The sequence below is a fragment of the Bombina bombina genome, chromosome 4 (assembly GCF_027579735.1).
Source record: "Bombina bombina isolate aBomBom1 chromosome 4, aBomBom1.pri, whole genome shotgun sequence".
Taxonomy (NCBI): domain Eukaryota; kingdom Metazoa; phylum Chordata; class Amphibia; order Anura; family Bombinatoridae; genus Bombina; species Bombina bombina.
The window spans coordinates 390,303,359-390,324,600 of NC_069502.1; the positions used below are offsets into that span (position 1 = coordinate 390,303,359).

A 21,242-nucleotide genomic window follows, 5' to 3' on the forward strand; every position below is an offset into this window, starting at 1 on the left:
AATAAAAGTCATCACTGTTTTTCTGCGGCATATGCACATATCTTGTGAGGGCCCGGGCACCAGCATTCAAACATGACACCGTTTCAGTGGGTCAGCAGTGGTTTGTATGACACAAATCACGTCTTCAAAAGCAATACACACCACAACCACCTTTCTGAGTAGGAATAGTGTTTGAATACTGGTGCACAGGCCCTCACAGGATATGTGCGTATGCAGCTAAAAAAACAGCAATAACTTTTATTAGAAGCATTTTTGCTAATAGAATCATATTTCAATTTTGACCGTTCTATCCCTTTAAATAGTTACTTTATAAATTGCTATATTCACAGAGTCAACGTTCACACACTTTATCTGTGCCCAATTGCCATCAGTAGAAAAAGATTTGATAAAGAATACCTGAATTATAACATGGCAGTGCCTGTTACTTTATTGCATATTACAGTTATTTCTACAACATTTAAACACCCAATATATTTAAAAAAAAAAAAATAATCTGCATATAATGCCCAAGGTAATTTTTAATTTAAATACTTTATATCTACAAACCTTATAATATATATATTAGTGATGCACCGAAATGGAAATTCTGGACCGAAACCGAATCCGAAAATCCGGGATGTACTTGGCCAAAAACCGGAACTGATACCGAAAATGTATTTTTTTCAAATTATTTTTTTTTTAGGTTTTTTTTTGCATAATTAGAGCCAATAAAAAAATCCCACACTTTTATTGAAAGTAACACACTAAAATTGGACAAAAATATCTTAAAACAATAATATGCTACACAATAATTTTACCAAGAAAAAAAAACAGGCAAAAAATAATGCCATTTTCGGCCAAAATGTTTCTGCGACCAAAATTTTGGTGCATCCCTACTTAAAACAATTATAAATCTCAATATACTGTATTATTCTTCATTCAGTTCTATGTAACAGAATCATATTTAACAGTTTTTTTTTTACTAATTATCCAAATAAAGTATAGTCCTAGAAAACTCATTATATGCAGAACAGTAAGTCAAGTAAAACTTAAACAGCAGCTCTAGGCTAGCATCAAATTTGAAACAAGCTACACAATAATTTCACCGAAAATAAAAGGCTAAAAAAACGAAAACCGAAATAGCCAAAAATGCCATTTTCGGCCGAAACTTTCTGCGGCCGAAATTTCGGTGCATCCCTAATATATATATATATATATATATATATATATATATATATATATATATATATATATATATATATATATATATATGTGTGTGTGTGTGTATGTGCATGTGTGTATGTAGGCTGGTGTGTATATGTATGCTTGTATATATGTATGCTTGTATGTGTGTGCATATGTATGCTTGGGTGTGTATGCATGCATGTATATGTATGCTTGTGTACATGTATTTATGCTTGTGTGTATATGTATGCTTGTGTACGTGCATGTGTGTAAATGTATGCTTATGTGTGTGCGCGCATGTGTCTATGTGCATGTGTGTATATGTATGCTTGTGTACATGTGTGTATATGTATGCTTGTGTACATGCGCATGTGTGTATATGTATGCTTGTGTACATGCATGTGTGTATATGTATGCTTTTGTACATGCATGTGTGTATATGTATGCTTGTGTACATGCATGTGTGTATGTGTATGTGAAAATGTGAGAAATAACGTGTGTATATATATATATATATATATATATATATATATATTTATTTTTTTTGTCAATAAAATAAAAACGTCCCCGGATTTCATTTTAAAAATCTGGTCACCTTATTGTAAAGTCGTGTTTAACTTCTCTGTCAGACTTGCTAATTGATCCCGAAAACAAACGTGCCAACACAATAAAGCATCCCATGCCCTTGATAAACACCCAGTGTCATAGTCTATCGCAATTCACAAAAACAATACAACTTGAAGATTTTGTACTTCATACCTCGGCAATATACCTACAATCTTCCCTGAATCATCCAATGCCCCTTGTAACCTCAACCCATTCCACAAATGTCTCCCCACTGACAGCACCCTAGACAGTGAGGGCAACGACATCTTGAAATAGTTCTTTACCCACAATACAGTGAGAGCCGTAGAAAAGCGTAAGTATCACGTGAGAAGTACAATCTTAACCAATCCAATAGTTAAAACCCTGCCATAACTAAATATGTCTGCCAAAGTTTCTTTACTGTATTGAAAATACCCACAATTCCTACGCTTTGCCCTTAGCTAGCATGGCGGGGATGAGCCTCTTGCGGTCGGCGGTGGCACTTGCCAACCGATTAGGCTCGGGAAATCGCAGTTATCTCGGTGGCAGTGTGTTACTAAGGAGTTTACAGCAGCCCGGGAATGGTAAGCTTTTGGTAAAAGGTATTTGTGAGCAACGTGTCTTTTGTGTGCAGTAAACCAATGATGTTGCTGTGACCTTCATAGGTAGAGAGGCATAGGCTGTCATTGGGAGAGAGGGGGCAACCGTGTCACATACATATCAATACTGGGCACGTGATTTCCTCTAAATACTAATTATTTAGCTAAAATTAAATGTGCATAAACTGTACATTGTAGTTTAGTGTTATGCAGATTCCCTCTCTCCTGAAACCAGTATATTATAGCACACTCCACACACAAAACATTTTTTTTAATCCATGAGTGACCTTATTTCCCTATAAATATCAGTTTATGACTTGTAAAGTAACAGTGACAGCTGATTAACTTTTGTGGTGTCCCCACATATACCCTAGCACCAAAGTGGGGGGAAACAATCCATCTTGCCGAAGATTAGATTCTTTTTCTCTTGCAGTTTGAGGATTAAAGTTAAGATGTCAGGACAGTTATTATTGTGACAAGGTCTGATAGATCCTATGCTTATGGGACATATAAAAGGGATATAAAACCCAAATATTTATTTTGTGATTGAGATAGACTACTGGAGGGCCAAGTTTGAGGATGTCTTAGAGCTTACAATTTATAAAAAAGTTTCATATTTGCTTCTATTATGAAATTTGCTTCTTTGTTGAAGAGATACCTAGGTAGGTGTCTGGAGTACTGCATGGCAAGAAATAGTGCTATATAGTGCTCTTTCAAATGGATAACATTCTTGCAAAACTGTTGCCATATAGTGTGCCAGACACGTGCATGCTCCTGAGCTTACATTCCAGCGTTTCAACAAAAGATACCAAAGAAAATTTTATAATAGAAGTAAATTAAAAATTGTTTAAAATGTCATGCTCTATCTGAATCCAGAACCAAAAATGTTGGATTTCATGTCCCTTTAAAAGTTCCCATCATGTCTACAACACAATGAATCACTAGACCCCTCTTTTGAAAGGAGATCCTCCATGGCTGACAAGTGATTGTCATAGCAATAGCAAATAGCTTACATTGACGTTTTTTGTTTGTTTGAGGGGGGAGCTAGTTGGGTAACTTGTGAAGCCAATATAAGTATAGTGGTATCATATGTAATGAGAGCATGAAAGAAGAGAGTCCCTCCATTATAGGTTTCATAACTCATATACCCTCTCCCATTTGAGCCTCTAAATATAAATGAATAAAACAAGAAGAGGGCGCCTCATAGTGTAGTATGACCTTTATGAGAAGGTAATATAAGGTGGAAAAAAGGAGGCTTACCAAAGGTTGTGGCACTGTACTGTGACCAGTGCTATCAGGCAGACTAGCACTTTCGGCGGCTAGCACACTTATTCCCAGTGGTTTGTATCTGGAGCGGGTTCCGTTAGTTGCGGCGTCTCTAAATTGGAAACCGGACAGCACCAATAGTAGCAAACAGGCTGACAACTTCAGTAATGTTTAAAAGGTGAACGCTTTATTAACAAACAACGCGTTTCTCGACCACAGACTGGTCGTTTCATCAGGTAATTTAAAAAAGCTTTTTTAAATTACCTGATGAAACGACCAGTCTGTGGTCGAAAAACGTGTTGTTTGTTCATAAAGCGTTCACCTTTTAAACATTACTGAAGTTGTCAGCCTGTTTGCTACTATTGGTGCTGTCCGGTTTCCAATTTAGAGACGCCGCACCTAACGGAACCCGCTCCAGATACAAACCACTGGGAATAAGTGTGCTAGCCGCTGAAAGTGCTAGTCTGCCTGATAGCACTGGTCACAGGACAGTGCCACAACCTTTTGTTAAGCCTCCTTTTTTCCACCTTATATTACCTTCTCATAAAGGTCATACTACACTATGAGGTGCCCTCTTCTTGTTTTATTCCTTTAGAATCGCCTTGCACCGGGTCAAGAGGAGCTGCCTGCTTTGATTACAGTTATTGCCTAAAAGGATTTTTAAACATCCACTACTACCAGACTCACTTTTCATCTGACTTCGTAAATAGATGGCTTGTTTGTTACCAACATTTTGGGATTTACTTTGCACTGTTCTTATCATCAAGCGCTATATCTACAGCGTATAATTTTTAATTTCTATTTTCCCTTTTAAATGATTTAATATTGTTTTATTTTGTTCTCATTTTCTATTCATTGTTCTCTTTTTCGTTTATCATTAATTTATATATCATCAATTTATATTCTGGTCTCAACATTTTATTCCGTGAATTCACTTTTTTATTGGCATTTTTTAATGAGAGAGCGATCCTCTATCAGATCCATCCCTTCTTGGGATCTGTAGATTTCTCTAAATATAAATCACTACATGTCCTGAAATAAATTATTTTTCCAAAGTATTATGATCTACTTTGTATTTCTAAAAGCCATTTATGTCTGGTGTAATATTTTTGTTTTCCTCACACTCTAGTAAAACCATATCAGTATTGCGTATATGTAGAAATCTGAAGTTGTCAGTTCCTATCCCCACATATACCCCCAACTTAGTGCTTATTAAAGGACCACTCAATGCAAAAGAATTGCATACTACATAGTAAATAATAAAAATCCGATTTAACACCTACTTTGAATTTCAAATAAGCAGTTGATGTTTTTCTGACATATTCTTTTTCCTATTTTTTTGACCTTGTGTAACATGTGACAGCAATCGTCCAATTACAGACTATTATATGTATACCTTGTGAGCTTGTGCACATGCTCCGTAGGATCCTGTTCCTAGTAAGTGTGAATATAATGGCTGTGCAAAATTTGATAATGAAAGTGTCTTAAAACTGCATGCTCTATCTGAATCATAAAAGGTTATGTTGACTTTAAGTCAGTTCAGTTCTACATATTTGGAGTAAGGCTTAGCAGGATTTCTGCTTCATCAGAGGTGTTTCGTTTTGCATATAGAATTCTCATTTGACCACTCTCTTTCTTTTGTAATTTTCCTTTCTCTCCCTGACCATTTCCAGGGTACTAGCATACGACCTTGATAGTACATTATGTTAATCTTATTCATGCTGGGCTGTGGTTGACTTTGATTGTAATTGTTACCCATGCTACATGTTTCTGCAGAAGCAAGCAAACTAGTGTTTAGAAACACTTAGAGGGACATGAATTCCAAATCTTTTTTTTCATGATTCAAATAGATCAGTGTTTCTCAACCCAAGTGATCTCATGGCCCGGTAAATTTCAGCCAGACTTGTCCAGGGCCCTAATGTGTGTGTCAGTAGGGTAAGATACATTTTCCCACGCTTTCCTTACACTTTAATACTGCTACATGCGCACAGTGCACATGTATATATGTGCAATTACACTCTGACAGGCCTGCCGGTATTCCTTATGTGTGGAGAGGCGGGCCTGTCACAGCGTGCAACGGGAGCATGTCAGGTTGCCACCCACCAGCAGGACTGTCACGGGCCCGGTACTGGGCTGCGGCCTGGCTGTTGAGAAACCAGAAGATAGAGCATACATTTTAAGCAACTTTCCAAATTACGTCTATCAGTTTTGCTTCACTATCTTGGTATCCTTTGTTGAAGGAGCAGCAATGCACTACTGGGAACTAACATAACACATCAATAAGCCAATGACGAAGCATATATTTGCAGCTAGATTCCAGCTCCTGAGCCTATCTAAGTATGCTTTTAAACAAAGACTTTCAAGAGAACTAAGCAAATTAGATAATGGAAGTACATTGGAAAGTTGTTTAATATTATATACTCTTTATGAATCGTGAAACAAACATTTTGGGTTTCATGTCCCTTTTTAAAGGGATATGAAACCCACAATTTTCTTTCATATCCAGATGGTCTAGTCCTACCGGGTTTGTGTTGTCCTTTTATTTGTTGTAATTTGTGGATAAAGCGGTCTTCATATATGCCTCAATTATACCCTGCTGTATCTTTACTATCCTTCAGAGAGTTATTTTGCTGTCTCTAAATATTAGATACATTCATTAAGAAAACTGTGTGGTGTAATTTCACCATCTTTTCTCTGTTTTAACCTTGCTGCTGTCAAGAAGTTGTAGGCAGATCATCAGTGGGTTAACTTCATTTGATTACATATCTTATTGATGATTTATAGCCTTAACCCTTTGAGTGCTAAGCACTTTCCCACCTGGGTGCTAAGATTTTTTTTTTTAATTTTTGAATAATTTGTTTTAAACTTTTTTAACTTTTTTTTTTCAGACTTACACTGTTGGAAAGGTTAGGCAATTACCTTTCCAATGGTGGGTCTTGGGGATCTGTAGCTGCTTAGATGCCTAAGATACAGGCTTCTAAGCAGCATGCCCCCTGCTCCTATACTTAACATTGTTAAGTATAAATAAAGTTGCGCGGTGACGTCATCACGTTTTTGCGCTTGACATCACCACGCAAAACGGAAAGCCCCGGCGATGCCTGTCAATCTACAGGCACGATCGCGCGGGTGGGAGCCCCAAGATCTCCCTCAAGATGGGAGAGTGCTAGTGACGGCTCTGAGCCGTCATTAGCACCAGAGTGGGAAACTCTATGACGGCTCAGAGCCGTTATTAGCACTCAAAGGGTTAAAGGGATTTTTCTTTGCATAAATGTTTAATATATGATCTATTCATATATCCTATACACCCTTTTTTTTTTGTATAGTTTTGCTGATTTTCAGACTCCTAACCAAGCCCCAAAGTTTTAGGAGAATACTGATGTATACTTACTCCAGCTTGCTCCTGTTTGTGTAAAGAGTCTCTTCATATGCAGGGGAAGGGGGGAGTGTCTGCTTTTTTTTTTTTTGCTATAGAACCACTTCCAGTGGGTGTTCCAGCTAACCCTTTTAACAGAGCTAAACTGGGAGCTTCTAAGTAAGTGTTTTTTTTTGTTTTGTTTTTTGTTTTTTTAAACGGTTTTATACTGGATTTTTAGATCAGTATCTGTGCATATTATTCTTTATAGTAGTGTCTATTACATGCAGTTAAATGAAAATGAGTGTATACTGTATCGTTAATATTTATCACAGCATTGTGTTACAGGTAACTTGCAAAGCCTCTGGGCTTCTGCTGTTTATTTTCTCCCTCCTACAGTTAACCTAAGCCTTCATATGACACTCAAAACTGTTCTTTTGTGATTCAGACAGAGCATACAATTTAAAAAAAAGTTCCCAATTTACTTCTATTATCAAATTTTCTTTGTTTCCATGATATTCTTTGTTGAAGAGAGACCTAGTTAGGTGTTTAGAGCACTTCATGACAGGAAATAGTGTTTCCATCTAGTGCTCTTGCAAATGGGTAACATTCTTGCAAAATTGCTGCTATATAGTGTTCCAGAAACGGGCAAGCTCCTAAGCTAATGTCCCTGCTTTTCAACAGAAGATACCAAGTGATCAAATAAAACTGATAATAGTAGTAATTTAGAAACTTGTTGAAAATTGCATGCTCTATTTGAATTGTGAAATAAAAAGTTTGGGTTACTTGTCCCTTTAATGTTATGGGTCATAGGAAGCAAACCTTCAGATCTTCTGATGAATGCTTAGATTTCATTTCTTCCTCAATTAGGGGTTATACTTTGTTTGAGAGCTCATCTCCTTTTAGGTTTAGGCTGAATAAGCATAAAACAGCATAAAGTGTAGTTTTATTTAAAATGTATTTAACTGTGTGACATAAATTTCTTCCATTATTATCCTTTGCTTGTAGTCTGATTTCCAAGGAACCTTTTAGGCATAGACAGATTATTATTATTATTATTATTTTCTTTCATGTAATTAGCAAGAGTCCATGAGCTAGTGACGTATGGGATATACATTCCTACCAGGAGGGGCAAAGTTTCCCAAACCTTAAAATGCCTATAAATACACCCCTCACCACACCCACAAATCAGTTTTACAAACTTTGCCTCCTATGGAGGTGGTGAAGTAAGTTTGTGCTAGATTCTACGTTGATATGCGCTCCGCAGCAGGTTGGAGCCCGGTTTTCCTCTCAGTGTGCAGTGAATGTCAGAGGGATGTGAGGAGAGTATTGCCTGTTTGAATTCAATTATCTCCTTCTACGGGGTCTATTTCATGGGTTCTCTGTTATCGGTCGTAGAGATTCATCTCTTACCTCCCTTTTCAGATCGACGATATACTCTTATATATACCATTACCTCTACTGATTCTCGTTTCAGTACTGGTTTGGCTTTCTACAACATGTAGATGAGTGTCCTGGGGTAAGTAAATCTTATTTTCTGTGACACTCTAAAGCTATGGTTGGGCACTTTTTTATAAAGTTCTAAATATATGTGTTTAAACATTTATTTGCCTTGACTCAGGATGTTCAACATTTTCTTATTTCAGACAGTCAGTTTCATATTTGGGATAATGCATTTGAATATATTATTTTTATCTTACCTTAAAATTTGACTTTTTCCCTGTGGGCTGTTAGGCTCGCGGGGGCTGAAAATGCTTCATTCTATTGCGTCATTCTTGGCGCGGACTTTCTTGGCGCGAATTTTTTTTTCTATTTCCGGCGTCATACGTGTCGCCGGAAGTTGCGTCATTTTTGACGTTTTTCGCGCCAAAAATGTCGGCGTTCCGGATGTGGCGTCATTTTTGGCGCTAATAGCATTTAGGCGCCAAATATTGTGGGCGTCAAATTTGTCTCCACTTTATTTAAGTCTCATTATTTGTTGCTTCTGGTTGCTAGAAGCTTGTTCACTGGCATTTTTTCCCATTCCTGAAACTGTCATTTAAGGAATTTGATCAATTTTGCTTTATATGTTGTTTTTTCTATTACATATTGCAAGATGTCCCACGTTGCAACTGAGTCAGAAGATACTACTGGAAAATCGCTGCCTGGTGCTGGAACTACCAAAGCTAAGTGTATCTGCTGTAAACTTTTGGTAGTTGTTCCTCCAGCTGTTGTTTGTATTAAATGTCATGACAAACTTGTTAATGCAGTAAATATTTCCTTTACTAAAGTACTATTACCTGTTGCAGTTCCATCAACATCTAATGTTCAGAGTGTTCCTGATAACATAAGAGATTTTGTTTCTGAATCCATTAAGAAGGCTATGTCTGTTATTCCTCCTTCTGGTAAACATAAAAAGTCTTTTAAAACTTCTCTTTATACAGATGAATTTTTAAATGAACATCATCATTCTGATTCTAATGATTCTTCTGATACAGAGGATTCTGTCTCAGAGGTTGATGCTGATAAATCGTCATATTTATTTAAAATGGAATTTATCCGTTCTTTACTTAAAGAAGTCCTAATTGCATTAGAAATTGAGGATTCTGGTCCTCTTGATACTAAATCTAAACGTTTAGACAAGGTCTTTAGATCTCCTGTGGTTATTCCATAAGTTTTTCCTGTTCCTGGTGCTATTTCTGAAGTAATTTCCAGAGAATGGAATAATTTGGGTAATTCATTTACTCCTTCTAAACGTTTTAAGCAATTATATCCTGTACCGTCCGACAGATTAGAGTTTTGGGACAAAATCCCTAAAGTTGATGGGGCTATTTCTACCCTTGCTAAACGTACTACTATTCCTACGTCAGATGGTACTTCCTTTAAGGATCCTTTAGATAGGAAAATTGAATCCTTTCTAAGAAAAGCTTATCTGTGTTCAGGTAATCTTCTTAGACCTGCTATATCATTGGCTGATGTTGCTGCAGCTTCAACTTTTTGGTTGGAAACTTTAGCGCAACAAGTAACAGATCATGATTCTCATAATATTATTATTCTTCTTCAACATGCTAATAATTTTATCTGTGATGCCATTTTTGATATTATCAGAGTTGATGTCAGGTTTATGTCTCTAGCTATTTTAGCTAGAAGAGCTTTATGGCTTAAAACTTGGAATGCTGATATGTCTTCTAAGTCTACTCTGCTTTCCCTTTCTTTCCAGGGTAATAAATTATTTGGTTCTCAGTTGGATTCTATTATCTCAACTGTTACTGGTGGGAAAGGAACTTTTTTACCACAGGATAAAAAATCTAAAGGTAAAAACAGGGCTAATAATCGTTTTCGTTCCTTTCGTTTCAACAAAGAACAAAAGCCTGATCCTTCATCCTCAGGAGCAGTTTCAGTTTGGAAACCATCTCCAGTCTGGAATAAATCCAAGCCTTCTAGAAAAGCAAAGCCAGCTTCTAAGTCCACATGAAGGTGCGGCCCTCATTCCAGCTCAGCTGGTAGGGGGCAGATTACGTTTTTTCAAAGAAATTTGGATCAATTCTGTTCACAATCTTTGGATTCAGAACATTGTTTCAGAAGGGTACAGAATTGGTTTCAAGATAAGACCTCCTGCAAAGAGATTTTTTCTTTCCCGTGTCCCAGTAAACCCAGTGAAAGCTCAATCATTTCTGAAATGTGTTTCAGATCTAGAGTTAGCTGGAGTAATTATGCCAGTTCCAGTTTTGGAACAGGGGCTGGGGTTTTATTCGAATCTCTCTTCATTGTACCCAAGAAGGAGAATTCCTTCAGACCAGTTCTGGATCTAAAAATATTGAATCCTTATGTAAGGATACCAACATTCAAAATGGAAACTGTAAGGACTATATTGCCTTTTGTTCAGCAAGGGCATTATATGTCTACAATAGATTTACAGGATGCATATCTGCATATTCCGATTCATCCAGCTCACTATCAGTTCCTGAGATTCTCTTTCCTGGACAAGCATTAACAGTTTGTGGCTCTGCCGTTTGGCCTAGCTACAGCTCCAAGAATTTTTACAAAGGTTCTCGGTGCCCTTCTGTCTGTAATCAGAGAACAGGGTATTGTGGTATTTCCTTATTTGGACGATATCTTGGTACTTGCTCAGTCTTCACATTTAGCAGAATCTCATACGAATCGACTTGTGTTGTTTCTTCAAGATCATGGTTGGAGGATCAATTCACTAAAAAGTTCATTGATTCCTCAGACAAGGGTAACCTTTGTAGGGTTCCAGATAGATTCAGTGTCCATGACTCTATCTTTGACAGACAAGAGACGTCTAAAATTGATTTCAGCTTGTCGAAACCTTCAGTCACAATCATTCCCTTCGGTAGCCTTATGCATGGAAATTCTAGGTCTTATGACTGCTGCATCGGACGCGATCCCCTTTGCTCGTTTTCACATGCGACCTCTTCAGCTCTGTATGCTGAACCAATGGTGCAGGGATTACACAAAGATATCTCAATTAATATCTTTAAAACCGATTGTCCGACATTCTCTGACGTGGTGGACAGATCACCATCGTTTAATTCAGGGGGCTTCTTTTGTTCTTCCTACCTGGACTATAATCTCAACAGATGCAAGTCTTACAGGTTGGGAAGCTGTGTGGGGGTCTCTGACAGCACAAGGGGTTTGGGAATCTCAGGAGGTGAGATTACCGATCAATATTTTGGAACTCCGTGCAATTTTCAGAGCTCTTCAGTCTTGGCCTCTTCTGAAGAGAGAGTCGTTCATTTGTTTTCAGACAGACAATGTCACAACTGTGGCATACATCAATCATCAAGGAGGGACTCACAGTCCTCTGGCTATGAAAGAAGTATCTCGAATTCTGGTTTGGGCGGAATCCAGCTCCTGTCTAATCTCTGCGGTTCATATCCCAGGTATAGACAATTGGGAAGCGGATTATCTCAGTCGCCAAACGTTGCATCCGGGCGAATGGTCTCTTCACCCAGAGGTATTTCTTCAGATTGTTCAAATGTGAGAACTCCCAGAAATAGATCTGATGGCTTCTCATCTAAACAAGAAGCTTCCCAGGTATCTGTCCAGATCCCAGGATCCTCAGGCGGAGGCAGTGGATGCATTATCACTTCCTTGGAAGTATCATCCTGCCTATATCTTTCCGCCTCTAGTTCTTCTTCCAAGAGTAATCTCCAAGATTCTGAAGGAATGCTCGTTTGTTCTGCTGGTAGCTCCAGCATGGCCTCACAGGTTTTGGTATGCGGATCTTGTCCGGATGGCCTCTTGCCAGCCGTGGACTCTTCCGTCAAGACCAGACCATCTGTCACAAGGTCCTTTCTTCCATCAGGATCTGAAATCCTTAAATTTAAAGGTATGGAGATTGAACGCTTGATTCTTGGTCAAAGAGGTTTCTCTGACTCTGTGATTAATACTATGTTACAGGCTCGTAAATCTGTATCTAGAGAGATATATTATAGAGTCTGGAAGACTTATATTTCTTGGTGTCTTTCTCATCATTTTTCCTGGCATTCTTTTAGAATTCCGAGAATTTTACAGTTTCTTCAGGATGGTTTAGATAAAGGTTTGTCCGCAAGTTCCTTGAAAGGACAAATCTCTGCTCTTTCTGTTCTTTTTCACAGAAAGATTGCTAATCTTCCTGATATTCTTTGTTTTGTACAAGCTTTGGTTCGTATAAAACCTGTCATTAAGTCACTTTCTCCTCCTTGGAGTTTGAATTTGGTTCTGAGGGCTCTTCAAGCTCCTCCTTTTGAACCCATGCATTCATTGGACATTAAATTACTTTCTTGGAAAGTTTTGTTCCTTTTGGCCATCTCTTCTGCCAGAAGAGTCTCTGAATTATCTGCTCTTTCTTGTGAGTCTCCTTTTCTGATTTTTTCATCAGGATAAGGCGGTGTTGCAAACTTCTTTTGAATTTTTACCTAAGGTTGTGAATTCCAACAACATTAGTAGAGAAATTGTGGTTCCTTCATTATGTCCTAATCCTAAGAATTCTAAGGAGAAATCGTTGCATTCTTTGGATGTTGTTAGAGCTTTGAAATATTATGTTGAGGCTACTAAGTCTTTCCGTAAGACTTCTAGTCTATTTGTCATCTTTTCCGGTTCTAGGAAAGGTCAGAAAGCTTCTGCCATTTCTTTGGCATCTTGGTTGAAATCCTTAATTCACCATGCTTATGTCGAGTCGGATAAAACTCCGCCTCAAAGGATTACAGCTCATTCTACTAGGTCAGTTTCTACTTCCTGGGCGTTTAGGAATGAGGCTTCGGTTGATCAGATTTGCAAAGCAGCAACTTGGTCCTCTTTGCATACTTCTACTAAATTCTACCATTTTGATGTGTTTTCTTCTTCTGAAGCAGTTTTTGGTAGAAAAGTACTTCAGGCAGCGGTTTCAGTTTGAATCTTCTGCTTATGTTTTCATTAAACTTTATTTTGGGTGTGGATTATTTTCAGCAGGAATTGGCTGTCTTTATTTTATCCCTCCCTCTCTAGTGACTCTTGCGTGGAAAGATCCACATCTTGGGTAGTCATTATCCCATACGTCACTAGCTCATGGACTCTTGCTAATTACATGAAAGAAAACATAATTTATGTAAGAACTTACCTGATAAATTCATTTCTTTCATATTAGCAAGAGTCCATGAGGCCCACCCTTTTTGGTGGTTATGATTTTTTTTGTATAAAGCACAACTAATCCAATTCCTTATTTTATATGCTTTCGCACTTTTTTATCACCCCACGTCTTGGCTATTAGTTAAACTGATTTGTGGGTGTGGTGAGGGGTGTATTTATAGGCATTTTGAGGTTTGGGAAACTTTGCCCCTCCTGGTAGGAATGTATATCCCATACGTCACTAACTCATGGACTCTTGCTAATATGAAAGAAATGAATTTATCAGGTAAGTTCTTACATAAATTATGTGTTTAATAATTCCTATACTGACTTAAAAGATGGTGAATCAACTTTAGGCCAGCTGTTAACCTTATTGGTGTCTGGTTTATTTCTGTTGGGTGTCCATTCTTGTTAAATTCTGTTATTTCTTGACAAATTAGGTTTCGAGGCTGAAAAGCTGTTTTGTTTTGTTACACAAATATATTTTAGAAGTTAGCAAGGATATCTGGAAGTCTGATTTACTTTCTGTTCATTCTGGTGCCAAAATAGGCCAGAAAGCTTCTAAAGCCTCTTCAGTTAATTGGATTTCACTGTACTCCTAACGAGGGTATGATCTTCAGAAAAAGATTTTTAAGGTCTAGTCTTATTGCCCTTGTGTAGTTGCAGCTTCTTGAGCCTGTCATGAAGCTTCAGTGAAAAAAGTAGTCAAATATTATTCTTTCTTTCATATTCATCCTTAATTTTACCAGTCTAATTTGTTTCTAAATGTTAGTCCCTAAGCAGCAGGGAAAAATTTCAGGATATCTGAACTTGAGCACAGGTGAAATAATCAGCTGATCTGGTTTTTAGCCTGCTGTCACCCAAGGTAAGTTTGAAAATCTGATCTTTTAGAGTACACAGAGGACTGGAATTGAGAAACAATGGCTTTAGTACAAGTAGATGCTTCCTCAGTAGAGTTTTTCTCCCCCCCCCATCCTAGCCTTTGGATGGCACAGCTTTGGTATAGACCAACCAACTATATAAGAGTGTGACAGAAACCCAGATTTATCGTTATTGAGAAATCAGTTTTTTTCACCCTTGCGTTTTTCATGGTCATACCCTTTGTCCAAATAGGTAATTGCTTAGCTATTAATGAACCAATTCAGGAAGGAGAGGGATCTATGTAGAGTCTCCAATGTTCATATGCCAGCTACCCAACATTACTGATATGGTTCTATTTAAGTGTAAAGAAATTGATTTAATATAAAGTATCAATATGTTTTCAATACCATTTGCTTGTTAACCCTTTAAGGACACAGCTTTCAGTTTGCTCAATTGTTTTATGACGGAAAAATTCCATCATATGTCCTTAAGAGGTTAAAGTGATGTGTGTAAATTTTTATCTTTACTTTACCTTTTACTCTAGTTCCAGTGCGATTTGGAAGCCATGGAAAGAAGATGTTTGTTATCAAGCCAGCACATTATTATGACCAGAGATTTCTGCGTTTGTTGGTAAGGATACATTTGCTATAGACATTTAACATCCCTTAAAGGGACAGTATACTCAAGAATTGTTATTGTTTAAAAAGATAGATAATCCCTTTATTACCCATTCCCTTGTTTTGCACAACCAACACGGTTATATTAACATACTTTTTACCTCTGTGATTACCTTGTATCTAAGCCTTTGCAGACTGCCCCCTTATTTCGGTTCTTTTAACAGACTTAAAGGGACACTGAAACCAAAAATATTTCTTTCGTGGTTCAGATAGCGCATGCAATTTTAAGCAACTTTCTAATTTACTCCTATTATCAATTTTTCTTCTTTCTCTTACTATCTTTAATTTAAAAAGAAGGCATCTAATCTTTTTTATTAGTTCAGAACTCTGGACAGCACTTTTTATTGGTGGATGAATTTATCCACCAATCAGCAAGAACAACACAGGTTGTTCACCAAAATGGTCCGGCATCTAAACTTAAATTCTTGCATTTCAAATAAAGATACCAAGAGAATGAAGAAATTTTTATAATATAAGTAAATTAGAAAGTTGCTTAAAATGTAATGCTCTATCTGAATCACGAAAGAAAATTTTTGGGTTCAGTGTCCCTTTAAGTAAACAAAAAAAGTCGAAACGTGGACAATTTTAGAGCACTCAAAGGAGTGTATGATACATATGCTATATGATGGCAGGGGAAAACACAAAAAGTGGGCAAAGAAATATAAAACTTAACATTTAATAGTCCATATAAACATGTGTGTGAACCAATGTATGTGTTAAAACTTAGATTAAAAAAGAACTAAATATAAGTGATGTTCAGACGAAAGGCACCACACAGACCAGTACAAATAAACAAGCTAATGTGCTGCATAGAGAACCATATTTAAAAAAAAAAAAAAAGGATCGACCTCACAACATGTAACACTATATAAATGCAGTCACAAAGCAAGTAAGCAAAAGTCTGTAATAACCACAGCTGGATAGAACAGATTGAAGTAGCTAAAAAATAGCTGTATAGCAAACAAATTATTTGGCATATAAATGTGACCACTGGACTCAAAAGATACGCCTGATGCGCATTTTGCGGCTTTGTCAAAGGCTAACCCGAGTTGGGAAAGCCCCCCTGCCTAAGAACCATTTAATGGCCAATCAGGGGTGAGTATGGTTACACACCCCTGTGATGCGCCTATCACGTTGACCGCAATATTACTGGATGGCAAAGACATCATGTGATTGAGAAAGGAGGGATTAGCCAATCAGACGTTACTAAAACCGTCATAGTAAAAAACTCCTCTAATTTAAAGGATCCAATTATTTTATATAAAGCAAGAGACTGAAATTATATTTAATTGGAGATTCAAGTGCCAATATTAATATACAGCTTTATCATAAAAGGGCCCATACAATTAAAGCGCTTGTGTCTGCTGATATAGCTAGATGGTAAAGATGTACATCAGTTAAAGTTACAAAACGATATGTGCTATGATGGTAAACAAAATCCAATTGATGTATATGGGAATAATAATATGATAGAGACAATAAGGACACGCATGGAAGATTAGTTGATCTGCCTGAAATTAAAACAAAGTATCTTACAATGCCATATCAAATAAAGAATTACATCAAGCAGTAAGCCTAGTGTATCCTTATATCTAACACAATATGTTGCATGACAAATACATGTCTCACATTCCAAGAAATTTGGAGCTTAGGGGTGACCCGATATTAAGCATGTCTAAGTATCCCACTTATATTAGAGTTGCCTGGGAGACGGCAAAAGTGTACACTACCAAAGAATTTAATACAACTCCTATTTCATATGTAAAACTCTATATCGATGAATCTCTGCCTAAAGCAGAAATTTCAACAAAATAGGAATGTATGGTAGAGAAACCATACAAATAGATGTACAGAAATGGAGACGGTAGTTAACCTCTATATCAGGGGTGGGCAGACTAAGTGTTGTGGTCACCTAACTAAAAAAACACAAAAAAAAATCACCAGTCGCTGGCTGGAAATTGTATTTTTGCCACAAATAGGACCTGCTGGCTGAAAATTTTATTTTTGCCTCAAATAATACAGCTCTAAAAATCAGCTGTGCTCTTTAATAATAAATACAGCTGCGCTCTTTACTTACTGCGAGAACTCTCTCTTTTCGTCACGCTGGGACCATCAAGCAACCTGATCTGTGTACTGCACCTGCATATGGATAAGTGGTCTCACAATCAAGACGGCTCGAGTCCAGGGCTAGAGGAGTAGTCAAGCCTGGAACAAATGGGGAAACCCACAGCTCAGGTACAACAATGACAATGAATTATTCTCAGTCAATCATAGACAGACTAATTCTACAAAGTAATTTTATTGGCTGGACGCCATGTCAGGTTGATTGGGGGCAGGTCCTGTTTGCTGCTCTCCATCTGTCCGCTACTAGCTGAAGACTACTGCAAATAGTTGTGGCAGGACCTGCAGACTCTGTACAGCCTTACACAGCAATCGGAGACTAGTATGACAGCAACAGTACTGACCTGCACAATTTGGTGACAACAAATTCTGGGGACAGAAAGCTGCAGAAACTAGCATAAAGTATAGCTAATATTAGTGTGTCAGAGAAAGCATCAAAGCCTGGTAAAGAGTAGGTAAAAGAACCTGAGGGGGAGTAACAGACCCTGGGGAAAAAACAACACCAGACCATTCACCCAGCAGAGCCTGGTGACAAGTAACGGAGGACAGAACTAGAAAGTAGCAGCAGAATATCAGACAGAACAGGACCTGGAAATGCCAAACCCAGGGATACCGAACAGCATGTTTCTCTTATTATGATTATTTTTTATAATCTTCCAGGCGGTCACCTCAAAATTACCTTGCAGTCCACTGGTAGACCGCGATCTACCTCTTGCCCACCCCTGCTCTATATGGTATAATCATATGGTAAAACCTATCACATTTAGAGAACATAATGTATTAAACTGTTATAACATTTGACCAATTATTATGGCATAAAAGCCATATAACTGTCAGTGCATAACTTTAAGTCATTACTTTAACTGGACTTTACAACAAATGTATTTATTAATAATAAGCAAATAAATAGTGAAATTAATTATAGAAAAGAACCATATCCATCCTGTTCATTCAGACCTACTGGATTAAGGGTATTTAACCAAAATATCCACCTGCATTCTACTTGCAGTAGCATTGATTCTATATTTCCACCCCTTATACCGGGTCTAATAACTTGTAGGACGGATACTTTGAAGTCTGGTTTAATACCATGTAATTTAAGGTAGTGTCGGGCCACAGGAGTCAGATTTTTTTTTATCATCCTTCTTGTCAGTCTCACAATTTTTTTATGCTATTTATGTGTTCGCCAAGTCTGGTGCATAGTTCAGGTGTAGTGATTCCTATTTACCTTTTACTGCAAACGCAGGACAGGCAATACACAACATTCCTAGTCCTACAATTAGCGAATCCGTACATTTTCTTGGTTCCACCTATGAGCATACTAAATTCTTTTTCATTGTGAATACATTTACAAAAGCTACATTAGCCACAAGGGTATGTACCACAAACCCTTTTAAGTGACTCCTGACCAGTTTGTTACCGATCGTAGAAGCTCTTCTCCAACTGGTGTAGATTTTATCTCCCACAAATTGGGATAGGACATTATCAGACTTAAGAATACAAGTGTGACGATTTAGTATTTCACTTATGATCTGATGCTCTGCACTAAATGTACTGACAAATCTCACTTTTTCATTGGTATTGTTGATTTTTATTTTTAGGAATCAACAATATGTCTCCTGGTGTTCTTTTCTCTCTTTGAAAGGCTTTACAAATTATTTGGTGTGTATAACCCCTCTCCTTCAGTCGTAATTTAAGTACTTTAGCTCTTTTGTAAAAAAACAGCAACATCTGTGCAATTTCTCCTCATTCTTAAGAATTCACCTGTGGGGATTGCTCTCTTTGTTTGCTAGGTATGACAGCTGCCATTCTTTAATATAGAATTAGTGGCTGTGTCTTTTTCTATATAAGTCAGTTTTCAATTTGTTTAGGGCATCTTTTTATAAATTTTCACGTCCAAAAATTCAACCTTTTCTGTACTCATATTGTATGTAAGTCTCAGATTTAAATCATTCATGTTAAGTATGGTCATAAATTGTTTGAACAGGATCTCACTCCCTTTCCAAATAATGAACAGATCATCTATATATCTGCACCAAAGACTTATATATTGAGTATATTGATACAGTTCTTCATCAAAGACAATTTCCCTTTCCCACCAGCCCAGATAAATATTGGCATAGGTGGGGGCATATGATGAGCCTATTGCAGTGCCCTGGGTCTGTAGATAAAAATTGTCATTAAACACAAAATAATTATGCTTCAGAACAAAATTGAGTAAAGATAATTTAAACTAATTTTGTGTTTGTTTTTCTGTGGCCTCCATATTGAGAAAGTATTGTACTGCTCCACATCCCTTATCATGCTTAATTGATGTATATAGGGATTCTACATCGCAGGTTATAAGTATAGCATCATCTTTCACCAATGCATCATTAATTTTACTAATGTCCATGGTGTCTCTGATGAATGATGGTAAAGAACAAACTATGTCACGTAAATACAGATCGAGAAATCTACTCGCCTGCTCACATAAACTTCCAATACTAGAGACAATTGGTCTCCCAGGAGGTTTTGTTTTTGTAAATTTTTGGTAGAAGATATAATGTGGTACATTTAGTGCATAGCATCAGATCATAAGTGAAATACTAAATCGTCACACTGGTATTCTTAAGTCTGATAAGGACCTATCCCAATTTGTGGGAGATAAAATCTACACCAGTTGGAGAAGAGCTCCTACGATCGGTAACAAACTGGTCAGGAGTCACTTTGTCAGGAGAAAAAACAGCAATAAAAGTGTTTGTGGTACATACCCTTGTGGCTCATGTAGCTTTTGTAAATGTATTCACAATGAAAGAGAATTTAGTACGCTCATAGGTGAAACCAAGAAGATGTACGGATTCACTAATTGTAGGACTAGGAATGTTGTGTATTGCCTGTCCTGTGTTTGCGGTAAAAGGTAAATAGGAATCGCTACACGTGAACTACGCACCAGACTTGGCGAACACATAAATAGCATCAAAAATTGTGAGAATGACAAGAAGAAAGATAAAAATCTGACTCCTGTGGCCCGACTACCATAAATTACATGGTATTAAACCAGACTTGAAAGTATCTGTCCTACCAGTTTTTAGACCCAGTATAAGGGGTGAAAATATAGAATCAATGCTACTGCAATTTGCAGGTGGATATTTTGGTTAAATACCCTTAATCCAGTAGGTCTGAATGAACAGGATGGATATGGTTCTTTTCTATAATTAATTTCACTATTTATTTGCTTATTATTATTATTACATTTGTTGTAAAGTCCAGTTAAAGTAATCACTTAAAGTTATGCACTGACAGTTATATGGTGCTTATGCCATAATAATTGGTCAAATGTTATAACGGATTAATACATTATGTTCTTTAAGTGTGATAGGTTTTACCATATGATTATACCATATAGAGTATAACTACCGTCTCCATTTCTATACATCTATTTGTATGGTATCTCTACCATACATTCCGATTTTGTTGAAATTTCTGCTTTAGGCAGAGATTCATCGATATAGAGTTTTACATATGAAATAGGAGTTGTATTAAATTCTTTGGTAGTGTACACTTTTGCTGTCTCCCAGGCAACTCTAATATATATATGGGATACTTAGACATGCTTAATATCGGGTCACCCCTAAGCTCCAAATTTCTTGGAATGTGAGACATTTATTTGTCATGCAACATATTGTGTTAGATATAAGGATACACTAGGCTTACTGTTTGATGTAATTCTTTATTTGATATGACATTGTAAGATACTTTGTTTTAATTTCAGGCAGATCAACTGATCTTCCATGCGTGTCCTTATTGTCTCTATCATATTATTATTTCCATATACATCCAATTGGATTTTGTTTACCATCATAGCACATATCGTTTTGTAACTTTAACTGATGTACATCTTTACCATCTAGCTCTATCAGCTGGCACGAGCGTTTTAATTGTATGGGCCCTTTTATGATAAAGCTGTATATTAATATTGGCACTTGAATCTCTGATTCAATATAATTTCAGTTTCTTGCTTTATACAAATAATTAAATCCTTTAACC

General features: G+C 37.0%; 2 protein-coding genes across 2 annotated transcripts in view; one reads left to right on the forward strand and one right to left on the reverse strand.

Moving 5' to 3' along the window:
• The window catches only part of MRPL47 (mitochondrial ribosomal protein L47), a 32,018-nt gene extending 29,944 nt beyond the window's left edge, over window positions 1-2,074 (reverse strand). The window contains exon 1 of the mRNA XM_053710165.1: window positions 1,924-2,074. Coding sequence (XP_053566140.1) covers window positions 1,924-2,036 — 113 coding nt within the window. The 5' untranslated portion in view covers window positions 2,037-2,074. The remainder of the gene's footprint in view (window positions 1-1,923) is intronic.
• Window positions 2,075-2,146: 72 nt separating this feature from the next.
• The window catches only part of NDUFB5 (NADH:ubiquinone oxidoreductase subunit B5), a 78,625-nt gene continuing 59,529 nt past the window's right edge, over window positions 2,147-21,242 (forward strand). The window contains exons 1-2 of the mRNA XM_053710166.1: window positions 2,147-2,333; window positions 14,960-15,045. Of these exons, the coding sequence (XP_053566141.1) occupies window positions 2,216-2,333; window positions 14,960-15,045 (204 nt within the window). The 5' untranslated portion in view covers window positions 2,147-2,215. The remainder of the gene's footprint in view (window positions 2,334-14,959; window positions 15,046-21,242) is intronic.